At 43.9% G+C, this 16,526-nt stretch overlaps 1 protein-coding gene across 1 annotated transcript in view; it reads left to right on the top strand.

The window, feature by feature from the left end:
- Positions 1 to 16,526, top strand: part of PSMD11 (proteasome 26S subunit, non-ATPase 11) — a 45,233-nt gene that overhangs the window by 24,477 nt on the left and 4,230 nt on the right. The window contains exons 4-8 of the mRNA XM_008271067.4: positions 1,907 to 1,978; positions 2,336 to 2,393; positions 6,374 to 6,568; positions 13,123 to 13,267; positions 14,356 to 14,416. Coding sequence (XP_008269289.1) covers positions 1,907 to 1,978; positions 2,336 to 2,393; positions 6,374 to 6,568; positions 13,123 to 13,267; positions 14,356 to 14,416 — 531 coding nt within the window. The remainder of the gene's footprint in view (positions 1 to 1,906; positions 1,979 to 2,335; positions 2,394 to 6,373; positions 6,569 to 13,122; positions 13,268 to 14,355; positions 14,417 to 16,526) is intronic.

Raw genomic sequence — 16,526 nt, 5'->3', positions numbered from 1 at the left:
TTCTTAGCTCCCCTTCTGTGCTCCCAAGTCACAGAGAGCTAATGACTTAAATATTCTTTGTAAAAATAGTTCATTGAGGGAGCCCAGTGTTCAGCCTAGCAGTGAAGATGCTTGCATCCTGCATTTGGAGTGCCTGGGTTTGATGCTGGCTCTGGCTCCTCACTACAGCTTCTTGCTAATGCAGACTCTGGAGGGCAGTGATGATGGCTCAAATAAATAGGTTCTTGCCACCCATGTGTCAGACCTGGATTGAGTTTCCTGCTCTTGGCCTGGCCCTGGCGCTGGCTTAGCCCCACCTGTTGCAGGTATTTGGAAAATGGACCAGGAAATGGTAGCTTGCTCTGTCTCTTTGCTTCTGAATGAATAAATGAATGAATGAATAAATAATAAATAAAGAAGGAAATAGAGGTGAGTATTGTGGTGTGGTTGGTCATATCAGAGTGCCTGGTTGGAGTCCTGGCTAACTCCATATCCAACTTCCTGCTAATGTGCATCCTGGGAGGCAGCAGATGATGGCTCAAGTATTTGAGTTCCTGCCACACATGTGGGAGACCCAGATGGAGTTCTGTGCTTCTGGCTTCCATCTTGCCCATCCCTGGCTGTTGTGGGCATTTGGCATGGGGGTGGGATGGGGGAGTGGGTGGGTGAATCAGTGGATAGAAGATCGTGCTCCTCTTCTGTTTCTTTTCTCCCTCGTCTCCTTCCGTCTTCTCCCCTCCCCTCCCCTCTCTTCCTCTCCTCTCCCTATTTTCTCTCCTCTCTCTTTCCCTCCTTCCCTCCCTCTGTGTATGTGTGTTGCTCTGCCTTTCAAATAAATAAAAGAAAAATTATTTAGTGAATATTCTTCAGTTTCTAACATGAGCAGAGATCTTACTTTGAGTTTGGCTTCTTAAACATAACCCAAAACTTTGAAATTGCAGTTGACTTGATTTTTAAAAAAAATTATTTATTTGAAAAAGTTACAGAGAGAGGTAGAGAGAGAAGTCTTCTATCCACTGGTTCACTCCCCAGATGGCCGCAACAGCTGGGGTTGAGCCGATCCAAAGTGAGGTGCTGGGGGCTTCTTCCAAGTCTCCCACATGGGTGTAGGGGCCAAAGGACTTGGACCATCCTTGGCTACATTCGCAGGCATGTTAGCAGGGAACTGGATCAGAAGTGGAGCAGCTGGGACTTAAACCAGCACCCATATGGGATGCTGGTGCTGCAGGCCAGGACTTTAAACCTTGTACACCATAGCACCAGCCCCAATTGGCTTGCTTTTTAGTTTAATTTTTGATTCTATCTTTATTTTTATTAAAACTTTTATTGAGTTTAGGATTGGAGATTAAGTAGCCACCAAGCAGCTCTAATGAGGAGTTGTAAAGATTTCACTGAACCTCTTACTGGTGAATCATCCATATGCTGTGTACTATTCATCTGCCAGTTTATTTTTTGAGCTTGAATTTGGTATTTCGAGACAAAAAACTCTTAGCAGTCTGAATTATGCACTTTAAAACTAAAACATTACAACATCTCTTAAGAGAATTTGGGATTTATTTACATAAAAACTTGGATGAAGCAGTTCTCTGGAAAGCAGGGTTTCTCATTTCATTTCCTTTTGTATTATGCTCTGATTAGTGACCACAATACAAAGCTTAAAGTAACAGAAGTTAAATAAGGTCTGTAGTACTTTGTGTTTTTTCAGAGCTACCATGTCAAAGATACCTAATGGTTTACTGCAGGAGCTAGTGTAGAATACTATCCTACAAAAACAGTAGTTATAAATCAGTTGCTTTTTATCTTACATTTAATTTCTTTAGACACTAAATAGAATATGTAAAGAAGAAATTAAAGCTGTTCTCCAAAGCATGGTTTGTAGGAAGAATGTGAAGACATAACGTTGCATGTACTGTCTTACTTGTTGCAGGTCGAACTTTGTTTAGAGTGCATTGAATGGGCCAAATCAGAGAAAAGAACTTTCTTACGCCAAGCTTTAGAGGTATGTGTAAACATTAAAACTGATTGTAGGTTTCTAGGTACTAGGTTAGGTAATGCCATCCCAGTCAAAAGTGTTTTCAGCACTTGTGTTACCCAGTCACCTAAAGATTATTGATGATGGTCCTACTCCCTGGTTGAAGTTTTAATACAGACCCGAAACTTGGTTCAGGGAAGTAAACAACAACATGGTAAAATTAGTTGGCACTGGCCTTAACAGGAGACAGTATTGTGGACAAGATGATTTGTCATGCTGAATTTGATGTTATCATCAGGACTTCTGTGACTGTCAATCTTTGATTTCTTTCTGTGGCTTTTTTTTATGCCCTTCCCTTGAATCAATGCCTTTTTTCTTTCCTAGGCAAGACTAGTGTCTTTGTACTTTGATACCAAGAGGTACCAGGAAGCATTGCATTTGGGTAAGTAAACTGGTAGAAATTGATGAGCCATTTTAGCTATCTAAATGAATTTTTTCTAATTCTGACTGTTCTTAATAATTGCCTATTAATAACATATTTCACCTGCTCTAAGAAGAATTTAAAGTAGCCTAAATTTACTCTATCATACCATATACTGTTTTGAAGTTCTGAGAAAGTGGCTAGAGATTTAGAGAACTTAAACTTAGTGTTTAAGTTTCTTGAATTTAGAGCAGTAAAATCTTTCCATTTTAATAGTTGAGACGGTTTTCAATGTGTATATATGTTTTGTGTTTGACCCCTTTTACATTTCAGATTTTCGTTTTAAAATGGCACATGTTTAAACATGTCACACTTATTACATGTTTATAATTAATTTAAAATCTACTTTTAAGATCAAGAAATTAATTGGGTCTAAACATATGTAGAAGCTGGATTGGGCCAACTTAAGGCTTTCCCCTGTGTGGCCTTTATTTAATTTTAAATTTTTTAAGATATTTATTTGTTTGAAAGTCAGAGGTACAGACAAAGAGGGAGATCTTCTATCCACTGGTTCACTCCCCAGATGGCTGCAGTGACCAGTGCTGGACCTTGCTGAAGCCAGGAGCTTCATCCAGGACTCCTATGTAGGTAGCAGGGCCCAAGCACTTGGCCATCTTCTGCTGCTTTTCCTAGACCATTAGCAAGGGGCTGGATTGGAAGTGGAGCAGCTGGGATATGAACTGGTGTCTACATGGGATCTTGTTGTCACAGGCAACAACACCACAACACCGGCCCCCATGTGTGTCCTTTAAACACAATGAAACTTTCCCTTGCTCCTTTTTATTTATAAGTAGATCTGGAATATTTTCTGTAGACAGGAAGACTTCATGACTTTTATGGTCTTTTAAATTGAAAAAATTGCCTGTATATAATTTTTTTCTTGCAAAACTGGCAATTTTATGTGGTTTAAACAAATAGTAGCATTTAAATAGCTTCAGAAAAACAGTGGAATATGGCCTAAGTACGTGGGCCACTGCCACCCATGTTGGAAATCTGGATGGAGTTCCTTCCTCCTGGCTTTGGCTCTGGCTGTTGCAGCCATTTGGGAAGTGATCCAGTAGATGGAAGATTCTTTCTCTCTCTCTGACACTGGCTTTCAGATAAATAAATAAATCTTTAAAAACAACAGCAGCAAATAGTAACATTACAAAAACTCCAGCTTCATTGAGATATTTCACAAACTAAAATTCACCCTTTTAAACTGTACAATTTAGTGGTTTTGACATGTTCACTAAGTTAGCAGTCATCACCACTAATTTCAGAGCATTTTATCAGCCCAGAAAGAAACCCTGTGTGTAGTCATTTTCCATTAGTTCTCCATGCCCCAGCCCGAGGCTTCCCTAATGTATTTCCTGTTTCTGTAGGTTTGCTTACTTTGGACATTTCATATACGTGAGATTATGCAGTATGTAGTCTTCTGCGAATGACTTCTTTCACGGACTGTAATATTAATATGTTCCATGTTTATGTTGTAGCATGTGTCAGTACTTCATTTCTTTTTATTGCTGAATTAAGAGTCCACTGTATGGATTTATCACGTTTATCCATCATCAGTTGATGGACATTTGGATTGTTTCTACTTTTTGGAATTTGAAATACTGATATGAAGAGGCTTTATGTGGACATGTTTTCCTGTTGGGTATATACCTAGGGTAGAATTGGTGGATCATATAGTAACTGTTCAGTTTTTTTTTTTTTTTTAAGATTGATTTATTACTTCAGAGGCAGAATTACAGAGAGATGGAGAGACAGAGAGAAAAGTCTTCCATCTGCTGGTTTACTCCTCAAATGGCCATAACAGCAGGAGCTGGGCTGATCTGAATTCAGGAGCCAGGAGCTTATTATGCATCTCCCATGCAGGTGCAGGGGCCCAAGCACTTGGGCCATCTTCTGCTGCTTTTCCAGGACATCAGCAGGGAGCTGGATTGGAAGTGGAGCAGCTGGGACTTGAACCAGCACCCATATGGGATGCCAGTGTCACAGGCAGATGCTTAACCTACTTTGCCACATTACCATTTAGCTTTTTAAGGAGCTGCCATACTGTTTTCTAAACTGGCTGCACCATTTGAGTTGCAGCCATGTATGAATGACTGTAGTTTCTTTGCATCTTTACCAACGCCTAATATCATCTGTTTTTTCTTCCAGCTATCCTGATGTGTATGCAGTAGCATTTCTTTTTTCTTTTTCTTTTTTTTTTTTTTTTTTTTTTTTTGACAGGCAGAGTGGACAGTGAGAGAGAGAGAGATAGAGAGAGAGAAAGGTCTTCTTTCTCCGTTGGTTCAGCCCACAATGGCCGCTGCGGCTGGTGTGCTGCGCTGATCCAAAGCCAGGAGCCAGGAGCTTCTCCTGGTCTCCCATGTGGGCGCAGGGCCCAAGGACTTGGGCCATCCTCCACTGCACTCCCGGGCCATAGCAGAGAGCTGGACAGGAAGAGGAGCGACTGGGACAGAATCCGGCGTCCTGACCGGGATTAAAACCTGGTGTGCTGGCGCCGCAGGCGGAGGATTAGCCTATTGAGCCGTGGCGCTGGCCATGTAGTATTTCATTATGATTTTGATTTGCATTTCCCTAATGCAAGTGATATTGATTATTTTCAAGTGTTTCTTGGTCATTTGTACATCTTTGGAGAAATATCTATTTACATACTTTACTTTTTTTTTTTTTTAAGATTTATTCATTTATTTGAAAAGCAGAATTAGAGAGAGGCAGAGGCACAGAGAGAGAGAGAGAGAGAGAGAGATCTTCCATCTGCTGGTTTATTTCCCAAATGGCTGCAGTGGCTGGAGCTGGGTCAATCCAGAGCCAGGAGCCAGGAACTTCTTCCAGGTCCCTCACATGGGTGCAGGGACCTGAGGACTTTGGCCATCTTCTACTGCTTTCCCAGGCTATAGCAGAGAGCTGGATCAGAAGTGGAGCAGCCGGGTCTCAAACCAGCACCCATATGTGATGCTGGCACCACGGGTGGTGGCTTTACCTGCCACACCACAGTGCTGGCCCCCTTTACTTAGTTTTTAGTTATGTTCTTTCTGTTTTTGTTTTTTATTCTGAATACAGGTCCCTTACCAGATTCATGATTTGCAATTTTTTTCCCATTCTGTCGATTGTTTTTTCACTTTTTTTGATGATGTCCTTTGAAGTAGATTTTTTTTTTTTTTTTTTGAAAGGCAGAGTGGACAGGAGAGAGAGAGAGACAGAGAAAAAGGTCTTCCTTTTCCGTTGGTTTACCCTCAATGGCTGCTGCGGCTGGTGCACCGCGCTGATCCGAAGCCAGGAGCCAGGTGCTTCTCCTGGTCTCCCATGTGGGTGCAGGGCCCAAGGACTTGGGCCATCCTCCACTGCACTCCCGGGCCATAGCAGAGAGCTGGACTGGAAGGGGAGCAACCGGGACAGAATCCAGCGCCCCGACTGGGACTAGAACCCGGTGTGCCGGCGCCGCAGGTAGAGGATTAGCTATTGAGCTACGGCGGCGCCGGCTTGAAGTAGATGTTAACCTTTTTTTTTTTTTAAAGATTTATTTTTATTTATTTGGAAGGCACATTTACAGAGACAGAGACAGAGAGAGAGAGATCTTTCATCCACTGGTTCACTCCCCAAATGGCTGCAACAGCTAGGGCTGGGCCAGGCTGAAGCCAGGAGCTTCTTCTGGGTCTCCCACGTATGTGCAGGGACCCAAAGACTTAGACCATCTTCAGCTGCTTTCTGAGGCACATTAACAGGGAGCTGAATCAGAAGTGGAGCAGGTAGGATTCAAACTGGTGCTCATTTGGGATGCCGACGTCACAGCTGGCGGCTTACCCGCTATGTCGTGATGGCGGCCCCTCAGGCAGGTTTTTTTTTTTTATCCTGAGAGTTATGAGAATGGGAAAGTGAGATTTTATAAGTGTTATGGTATTAAGATTATGGCTAACAAAGAGATATCTCTATCTCCTTTCCTTCTCTAGGTTCTCAACTGCTTCGGGAATTAAAAAAGATGGATGATAAAGCCCTTTTGGTGGAAGTACAACTTTTAGAAAGCAAAACATACCACGCCCTGAGCAATCTGCCGAAAGCCCGAGCTGCCTTAACCTCTGCTCGAACCACAGCAAATGCCATCTATTGCCCTCCTAAACTGCAGGCCACCTTGGACATGCAGTCAGGTAACTTGGAGCTACTTCTGGGATGTGTTTTCTTCGAGCTCATCTTTCAGCTGCAAGGAATGAGGCTTGGGTCTGGAATCCAGTGGGCTGATTTGGTTTAAGCCAAATCAACACTTTAATCCTTAAAGGATTAGAGGCTACCTTTCTAACTAGCTAGTCTCCCTCCTGTTACCTCTACATAGCTGTCTGCCTCCTGTTAGTTACTTCACATGGATTAAGAATGTGTTTATCTGTGCATGACCAGGTAGCCTGGCTGGTACAGCTGAACTCTCTAGAGACGTCTTCCTTAATTTTCCTCTGTGTCATTATGCAGAATGCTGACATTTCTCTTCAAGATTGGTCTAACTCAACTCTGTTAACTCTTGGAGACCTTTGTAAAGCTTGTTGGACTTTTTGAAAGGGCCTTAGATCAGGGCTTAGTATAGTATGTAGCTTTGTGGTATAGTGTGTCAATGTTAGGGTTAAGCCCGGGGGTTGGCAGGTGGGATATTGTTTCTTGAATTCAGCAGCTTTTTTCCCAGGAGACATTGCTGTTGAGGGAGTGTTGGAATTGGAGGCAGAAGATTGGTTTGGGTGCTGATGTTCAGTCTCATGGGTAAAAGATAAACCCACCAGCTTGCATTGGTGTTGTGCTCTAGAATCAGACTTTCTTAGGTTGACATCTCGTTCTTTGGTTGCTAGATGTGTGACTTTGGGCAAATTCCTTAATTTATCTTTAACTTTTGCTGTCTGTAAAGTGGTGCCAGTCACTGTACCCCCTCATAGAACTGTGCAGCTTAAGCCAAATATTGGCAACTTTGTTTAAGCCACTACTCTATTAACTGTTCCCTTCCTAAATAATCAAGATTTGAATTGCATCCTATTTTTTTTGAGAGACAATAGAGATGGTTCCTTTACAGAATTTATACCACTGTCCATTTTTACCCCTCATCAAGAGTGATTTTCCACTTGTCTTTTTGTTCCATAATAAGTCTTTAGTCTTTCTTTTAAACCAGAGGTTGTCTTCTCAGTTTTTGATCTGTCCTGGCTAAAAAAACCACAGCACCTTCTCCTTTTTTAAAAAATTATTTGAGAGGCAAGAGAGAGAGAGAGAAGGGGAGAGAGGGAAAGAGGTCTTATCTACTTGTTCACTCATTGAGTTCCTTCAGTGTCTGAGACTGGATCAGACTGAAGTTGGGAGCTGGGAACTCAATCCAGATTTCTATGTGGGTAGCAGGGCACGAACTACTTACATTATCATCCCTGCTTCCCACGGTCTGTACTGGCAGAAAACTGAGATCAGAAGCAAAGCTGAGACTCAAACCCAGGTACTCTGATGTGGGATTCAGGCATCATAATCAATATCTTAACTGCTAGGCCAAATGCGTGTCTCCCTCCCTCCCTTCCTCCCTCCCTCCCTCCCTCCCTCCCTCTTTCCTTCCCTCCCCTCCCCTCCCCTCCCCTTCCCTTCCCTTTCTCCTTTTTTTTTTTTTTTTTTTAAATTTGACAGGCAGAGTTAGACAGTGAGCGAGAGAGAGAGAAAGGTCTTTCTTCCGTTGGTTCACCCCCCAAATGGCCAGTACGGCTGGAGCACTGCACCAATCCGAAGCCAAGAGCCAGCTGCTTCCTCCTGGTCTCCCATGCGGGTGCAGGGCCCAAGCACTTGGGCCATCCTCCACTGCCTTCCTGGGCCACAGCAGAGAGCTGGACTGGAAGAGGGGCAACCAGGACTAGAACCCGGTGCCCATATGGGATGCTGGCACTGCAGGCAGAGGATTAACCAAGTGAGCCACTGCGCCATCCCCTTCCTTCCTTCCTTTGCACAGGGGCTGGCACCGTGGTGCAGTAGGTTAATCCTCCTCCTGTGGCACTGGCACCCGATAGGGGCGCCGATTCTAGTCCTGGCTGCCGTACTTTCAATCCAAGTCTGCTAGGACCTGGGAAAGCAGTAGAAGATGGCCCAAGTCCTTGGGCCCCTGCACCCATGTGGGAGACCAGGAAGAGGCACCTGGTTCCTGGGTTCGGATTGGTGCAGCTCCGCCGTTGGGGCCATCGGGGGAGTGAACCAGCAGAAGGAAGACCTTTCTCTCTGTCTCTCCCTCTCACTGTCTCTAACTCTACCTCTCAAATAAATAAATAAAATCTTAAAAAAAAAAAAAAAAGGTACAGAGGAGAGGCCAAAGCAGAGACTGAAATATCTTTCCTTTGCTGGTTCACTCCCTAAATGGCTGTAACAACCAGGGGTGGGCCAGGTAGGAGCCAGGAGCTTCATCTGGGTCTCCCACATCACCAGGGAGCTGGATCAGAAGTAGAGTGGCTGGGGCTTGAACCTATGCCCACACGAGATCCCGGTGCTTTAGGTGGCGACTTTACCTGCTACACCACAGCACTGCCCTCCCCCTTCTCCTTTTTCAATTGCTATCTTCCCCTTTCTGTTAATATTCTTGAAAAAGTTGAAATTTTCCTTACTTTGGTGTCTGTGTTAACGCCTTGGAAGAAGTCAACAGATTCCCTAAAAATTTCTGATTTTTGGATTGGCATTGTAGCATAGTGAGTAAAATCGCTGCCCACAATGCTGGCATCACATATGGGCACCAGTCCAAGTCTTGAGTACTTCACTGTTGACTCTGCTCCCTATTAATGGCCTAGGAAAGCAGCAGAGGATGTCCCAAGTGCCTAGGTCCCTGCTGCCCATGAGGGAGACCTGGAAGAAGCTCCTGGCTCCTGGCTTTGGCCTGGCTCAGCCCCAGCCCAGCTGCTGTGGCCCTTTGGAGAGTGAACCAGCAGATGGAAGATCCTTCTCCCTCTTTCTCCTTCTCTATATGACCGTGACTTTCAAATAAATAAATCTTTAAAAAAAATACCAAAAAATTTCTTTTATGGGAATCCAACCCTGTTGAACATTATAGGGTTTTGTTTGTCACTGTCTTCTTGGTTTTCCTCGTAAATATTTGTGGCCATAGTTGCTATTTCCTTCTAACCCTAAAGCATGCATGTTGCTTTTTAGTTCTTTTTCCTTCCTGTTCTCATTTTCTGTCCAGTTTCATCTCCCGTGGCTTAGCTTCCACATAATACTGATTTCTGGTAGCTTCCCTCGTTCTTAAACTCTAGATCCAGGTTTCCAGCTACTTAAAGGATGTATGTATGTAATATCCCATAGGTATCTCAGTGTCAACATATCAAAACTAAATTTATTTTCCAATTCTCCTGCCTAGCTTTTCCTTTCTGCATTTCCTGTCTTAGTTAATGGTATTATTATTGTCTTAGTTGTTCAAGCTGTTGTCTTTGGAGCAGTTTTGACTCCTTCCACTCCATCCGTTAAGCCAGTTACCAAATCATGTGGATTTTCCTGTTTCTACAGGCCACTCCTGTGAGTTACCACCCAGGCCCCTGAGGCAGTCAGTCCTTCACAGTCTAGACGCTAGTACCTTGGTGCTTTGTCTCATCCATTCTTACTGATTTCACTGTCATTTTTCTGAGTCACAAATCTGATCATACAGTTCCTTTGTTAAAAATTTCTTCTTGTCTCCAGGCAAACTTTGTCTTTAATGTGGTGTTCAAAGGAAGGCATCCTTCCCTTTTTACTTTCCTCTCTGGTATCAGATTCTCTGGATACTTCATGCTGTCTCCTGTTTTGGTGCCATTGTATATCTTGTCTTCTCTGCTGGAATTCCCCTTTCACCTTGTCCCTGTGGCAAACCCCTATACATCCTTCTAGATCCAGCTCAGATGTCCCCTCCCTCTGTATCTTCTTTGCTTTTGGACTTCCCTATCAACGGAACGTTCTTTTGTATGTATTTTGGTAATACTTTAGTTAGTGACTGTTTCCAGCCGGACTGTGAGCTCCTTCAGAGCTTATTCTTGTTTTTTTTATTTTTATTTTTAAAATTTTTATTTAATATTTTGAAAGACAGGAAGAGGGAGACAGACAAGAAGAGATGTCCCATCTACTGGTTCACTCCCCAAATGTCTGCAGCAGTCATGGCTGGGCAGGCTGAAGTCAGGAGCCAGGAATTCATTCCAGGTCTCCTGCATGGGTGTCGGGGACTCAAGCACTTGAGCCGTCCCCTGCTGCCTCTTAAAGTGTGCCTAAGCAGGAAGCTGGGACTGGGAGCAGAGCTGGGACCCTAGCTACTCTGACATGGGATTCAGGTATCCTAAGTGATGAATTAACTCCTTTGTTTTCTCTGTTGCTCTATCAGCTTGTTTGTGTTGGATGAATAACAGTCTAGTTTTTAAAAGTAAACCTCATATGCTGACCATGACACTCCTGGTGCTCACATGGTCCATATTTACTCACTTGTTTGCTAAGGCTGTATACTGGCTTTTGGATCTTACTTTACTTTTTTTTAAAAATAACCATACATATTTTGGGTCTGGCCTATTCTGTACTAGCTCTGTATTTAGAGATATGGGGAAATGGGAATGTATTTCATTTAGTTTGGCATCACTAATAGTATTTTTGGGGGTAGACATTTGGCTTACCAGTTAAGACGCTGCTTAGGAAGCCTGTATCTCATATCAAAATGCTTGTTTCCAGTCCTGACCCTTCCATTTCCAATCCATCTTCCTGCTAATATACACCCTGGGAGGCAGCAGATGGCGGCTTAAAGTATATGGGTCCCTGCCACCTACATGGGAGACCTAGATTGAGTTCTTGGCTCTTAGCTTCAGTCTGGCTTAGCCCTGGATGTTGGAGGCATTTGTGAGGTGAACCCATAGATGGAAAATCTCTCTCTCCTGTCTCTGACTCTCAAATAAAGTGAAGATAAATGAAAATATAAAAATTAAAATTAATGGACTGGTATTGTGTTAGAGCGGGTTAACCTACCACTTGCAACACTGACATCCCATATCTGAGTGCCGATTCGAGTCCTTGCAATTCTGCTTCTGATCCAGCTTCCTGCTAATGCACCTTGGAAGGCAGCAGAGGATGGCACAAGTACTTGGGTTCCTGCTACCCCTGTGGGAGACCAGGATGGAGGTCCTGGCTATTGGCTTCTTCCTGGCCCAGACCTGGCTATTATTGCCATTTAGGGAATAAACTAGTAGATGGAAGATCAGTATCTCTCTTTGTCCATCTCTCTTTCTATCTCCCTCTGTTGCTCTGCCTTTCAAAAAAATAAATCTTTAAAAATTTAGCAAAGAGGTTGGGTTCTTTAGGAACCCTCCATGGTTGCAGGAAAGGGCAGGTTTTCCTCCAAGCCTCTTCAGTTAAGAACAATAGTAGAAAAAGGATTTGATTCCTCCAGCCTCAAAGTGGGAAGTTCTTTGGGCAGGATAAAAGGGCTGGGGTTGGCACATGTCATTAGTAAATTACTAGGTGAGCAGTTTGCCATTGCATGCCATGACCACAAGAATGCCACAGGTAGGTAGAAGGTGTGCTGAAACATCAGTTGCTTCCATGAGCAGCTTCATCCTTTACCTTGGTTGTGCTAAATACTTCCTTCGTGTCACTTGATGTGAAACATACTGGGAGGCACTGGGTTAGAAAATGGATGGGGCTGTGGTCTGTGACTACATGAGGGCCTGATGCAAAGTTAGAGCTGATATACAGAAGTATAGCCTGTGTTGGAAGAACTAATTTTTGTGTTATCCCAAGTGATAGCATAGGTTGGAAGTAATAGCAGGTTCAATCAAAGTTAATTTCATTGGGAGCAACCACAACTTCTAAACCCGGGATTGGGAACTTTTTTCTGCCAATGGCCATCTGGATAGTTAAAACATCATTTACAGGCCATATAAAATTATCAGTGGAAAAATTAACCTGCTAAAGATTTACTGAATTTTGAGTCCTGCCTATGGGTTGCCTTGGCAGGGCCAGACCAAATGATTTCATTGGCCTTGCACAGCCTGCAGGCCAGATGTTCCCCACCCCCGTAATCTACACAGGATTGTTAGCCAAACTATGGATTGGTTAGCTGAACTATGCTTTATCAACCTAAAGAAATACTGCTTATCCATGTACAGCTAAGTTCATGAGATCTGTACACTGATTACATCTAGGCAGAAGTGAATCCATAAATTGACAAATATTGAAGTGAAACGAAAAGAAACTTGTTTCTCTTTCTTCCCCTCCATGCAAACTGCTTAAGTATAAAAATGTCAAGCTTTGGAAAGCTATCTTAAAGTACTTGATATTATTAAAATAGGTTATTTAGGCTGTCTAGGGATGTTTAGGTCAATTTCCTACTTGTGAAAGTTATGTCATGGAGGATAAACATGGCCTTTTACAGTGGCCCCAAAAGACAACAGAGCTGAGGATAGTGTAGTGAGAAGCACAGGAGGAAGATGGGACACTGTATAGTATTTATGATTCTCTCTGAGTTAGTTGGGTCTTTGACTCTTTCGGGAATGGATTATGGCAATATGACATTGACCTGAGAATTGAAAAACCTGGTTCTGATCTCATTTCTCATTAGCTGACTGTGACTTTGGACAGATACTTTCATTCTCTCCTGATCTCATCAATAAGGTGATGGGGTTGGAGTAGATTTCTGAGGCCCCTCCCAGCTCTGATCTTTAATGGTTTTATTATTTTGTATGGTTCTTACTCGTTTCTTTTCAATGCCCAGGTATTATCCATGCAGCAGAGGAGAAGGACTGGAAAACTGCATACTCGTACTTCTATGAGGCATTTGAGGGCTATGACTCCATCGATAGCCCCAAGGCCATCACATCTCTGAAGTACATGTTGCTGTGCAAAATCATGCTCAACACGTAGGTGCACATTAACTCTGGAATATAAGAGCCTCAGGTCCTTCAGCTGTCTGTCTGCCATGCCATGGCAGAAATGGCCTGGGCTGGGAGTGGCCAGTAGCAACTGCAGCCTCTGGGGCGGGTTGCGGTGGAGTGGGAGGATCAGAGGTGTTGTTTGCTGGACTTTGAGAATTGGGAATACAGATTTTAGAAGGCCCCTTCCCAGTCTCCTCATCCTTCAAGTTCTGTCCTCATAGATACTGAGCATAGGACAGAGGACAGAGGGTCAGGAAATAGCTTGGAGACCAGTGCTACCCAGCCAGGCAGAATGGGGAGGGAAGAGGTAAGGAGAATTTTGAAGCGTGAACAACAAAGAGTATGACAAATCTTTTTATAAAGAATTTTACAGGACTATTCATACACTTTTGGGAATAAATGAAATACTGGGATTTGTTTTTCATCTTTGGATTACACAGGGGTTGTGTTTTAATAAGACCTATTATATTGGGGTTTGATTTATCGTTCTGCCTGTTGGGTGTATTGCCTTTTTTTTTTTTTTTGATGGCAGAGTTAGAAACAGAGAGAGATAGACAGAAAGGTCTTCCTTCCGTTGGTTCACTCCCCTAATGGCCGCCACAGCCAGCGCTGTGCCGATCTGAAGCCAGGAGCCGAGTGCTTCCTCCTGGTCTCCCATGTGGGTGCAGGGACCCAAGCACTTGGGCCATGCTCCACTGCCTTCCCAGGCCACAGCAGAGAGCTGGACTGGAAGAGGAGCAACCAGGACTAGAACCCAGGGTGCTGGCGCTGCAGTTGGAAGATTAGCCAAGTGAGCTGCGGCGCTGGCTGGGTGTATTGCTTTTAATAGTTTCCATTTGACTTTCTTTTAACATTGGAGATTTTCTACTCAGTGCTCAGCTTTGGCTCAGAGTGAGAAGGCCTAGCTTTTGGAATGAGGGGCCTATGGGTTCAAGGGTTGGGGCTGATTATTTGCGTGGGCAGTGTCTTCCCAGTGTTCACAGTAGAATTCTGGAAAAAGGAAAATTCACCTAAACCTATGCTTAGAGGCGTAACATCCTGGAGCAATTGACCGAGTATGTCTTTTTTTCTAGCCCAGAAGATGTCCAGGCTTTGGTGAGCGGGAAGCTTGCACTTCGGTATGCAGGGAGGCAGGTAGGGAATACCTTGACTGCACTTCTCACTCAGGCCGGCATGTTGTCAGTCACCTTGTTTGATGAGACTAGTGCTGTTCAGGGCTCCATGCTGCTCTCTCCTTCCCCCTGCCTGCTTCCTTCCCTTAAGCACATTCAGTATGTTTCTTTTTTTCTTTCTTAAAGATTTAGTTATTTATCTGAAGGGCAGAATTAGAGAGAGAGAGAGACAAAGAGATAGTGAGATCTTCCATCTGCTGGTTCACTTCCCAAATGGTCACACCAGCAGGGCTGGGCCAATTGGAAGCTAGGAGCTTCTAGGTCTTCCATGTGAGTGCAGGGGCCCAAGTACTTGAGGCGTCCTCTGATGCTTTCCTAGGTGCATTAGCAGGGAGCTGGATCGGAAGTGGAGCAGCCAGAACTCAAACCGGTGCCCATATGGGGTGTTGGTGCTGCTGGCGGTGGCTTTACCTGCCACATCATGGCACCAGCCCCTCAGTATGTTTCTTATGCTGTTAAATTCTTGGGCCAGAAATTCAGTGTTTTGTGCTTTTATGGATGTCAAGTGGTTTGAGGGACTTCCAGAACTGAACTGTAGAGTGAGTAAGTTAGGTTGCATTAACTTTGACCAAAAGATTAACTATCATGAGCCTATGAAATCTTGGATTTCCAGAGTCAGGAACCTGGTCAGTTCTGCTGCATATGTGCTTTAGGGAGGTTAGATTGCCTGGCGTAAAACTGGGCTTTGATACCAACCTGAGTGCTTCTCAGCTCGGTACCTTTTTTCCCCCAAAGATTTATTTATTTATTTTAATCTACTTGAAAGGCAGAGTTACAGAGAAAGGAGGGGAAGAAAGAGAGAGAGCTCTTCTGCTGGTTCACTCTTCAAATGGCTGTAGCAGCCAGGGCTGGTGTTTCACCGGCTCCGCCACAGCTCTGCTACAGTGCCAGCCCCAGTACCTTTTCACTCATGCTTTAAAATTTGAGTTTGATGAAAAAAGAGACTCTTGGTGATTGGTAGCCCTTTTTGTGATACCTTATGTCTGAGTGGGTATGAATGGGCTTAAAAGAGCAAGTATGTTGTGACCTATGTAAGTCTCATTTCTCAGATGTGGGCCATCCCCTGTTTGTACTCTGCCTGATTAGCACCAGTGAAAGCAGACTTTCTGCATTTCAAATGCAATTGTTGCAAACAAGCAAATTGGCTATCTCACCATATTTTTGGAGGAACGGCCACAACATAATTTCTTTGTTCTCTACAAGTAGCCCTGAAATTGGCATTCCATCTGTAAAAATTTCAAGTCAGCTCCTAGTTTTGACCTGAAAAATACTTGTTACTATTGTAGTGACAGATGCACTAATCTCTTTAGAATTAGAGTTGAGGAGATGAGTGCAGATAGGTCAAGTGTCTGGTACAAGGTCAGGTAGCTAATGGAGCTGGACTTTGTGCTTGAGTTATATGGTTCTGGGTTCAGGCTTTTGTCATTGTAGCATTAACATTTGTTCTAGAAATGTCAACCGCAGACCGCCCTTGCGATAGCTGTGCACCATTTAATCCGCTGTGTGGTAAAGCATACTGTCCTTCTTTAAGGATGTAGTCTGACAGAAGAGCAGCTCCTTCTGTCCTTTATACTTGGATGACAGCTTTCAAATAGCAGTCAGGCTGGTCTCCCAGAAAAAAAAAATGAGCATTGCAGATTTCTTACGGAGTGGAGACTTGGTAGCTTGGCCTTTTATAATTATATGAGAAGTTCCCCATAACCACCGATTGTGGTTTCATCCCTGTGAGTGTGTATTCTGTGTATACTGACGCCTCGGCCCTAATGAAAGTGGGCCCTAGTACTTTCCCAGACATCTCCGAGTGACTGGACAAAGCACAGGTGCAGGCAGGTCTGAGGGCAGGAGGGAGGTGGGGTGGGTGTGGAGATAAGGGAGTCCTGGAGGAAGGAGGAAGACCACAGTTGTCTCATCAGTCCCCTCTGAGCGTGTCAACTGTGGAGAATGCTACATTGGGGTCTTTTTGGAAAACCTATTTCCTAGTATTCTTAGTGTCTTTAAGATTTCAAAAGGAAACTGGTTGTCAGTGATATCCACACTTGTAGTTTTTCTTCCCAGACCTCTGAAGGAGCAGT

Source organism: Oryctolagus cuniculus, chromosome 17 (genome assembly GCF_964237555.1).
Source record: "Oryctolagus cuniculus chromosome 17, mOryCun1.1, whole genome shotgun sequence".
In the NCBI taxonomy this organism is placed as follows: domain Eukaryota; kingdom Metazoa; phylum Chordata; class Mammalia; order Lagomorpha; family Leporidae; genus Oryctolagus; species Oryctolagus cuniculus.
This window is presented reverse-complemented; position numbering and strand designations above follow the sequence as displayed.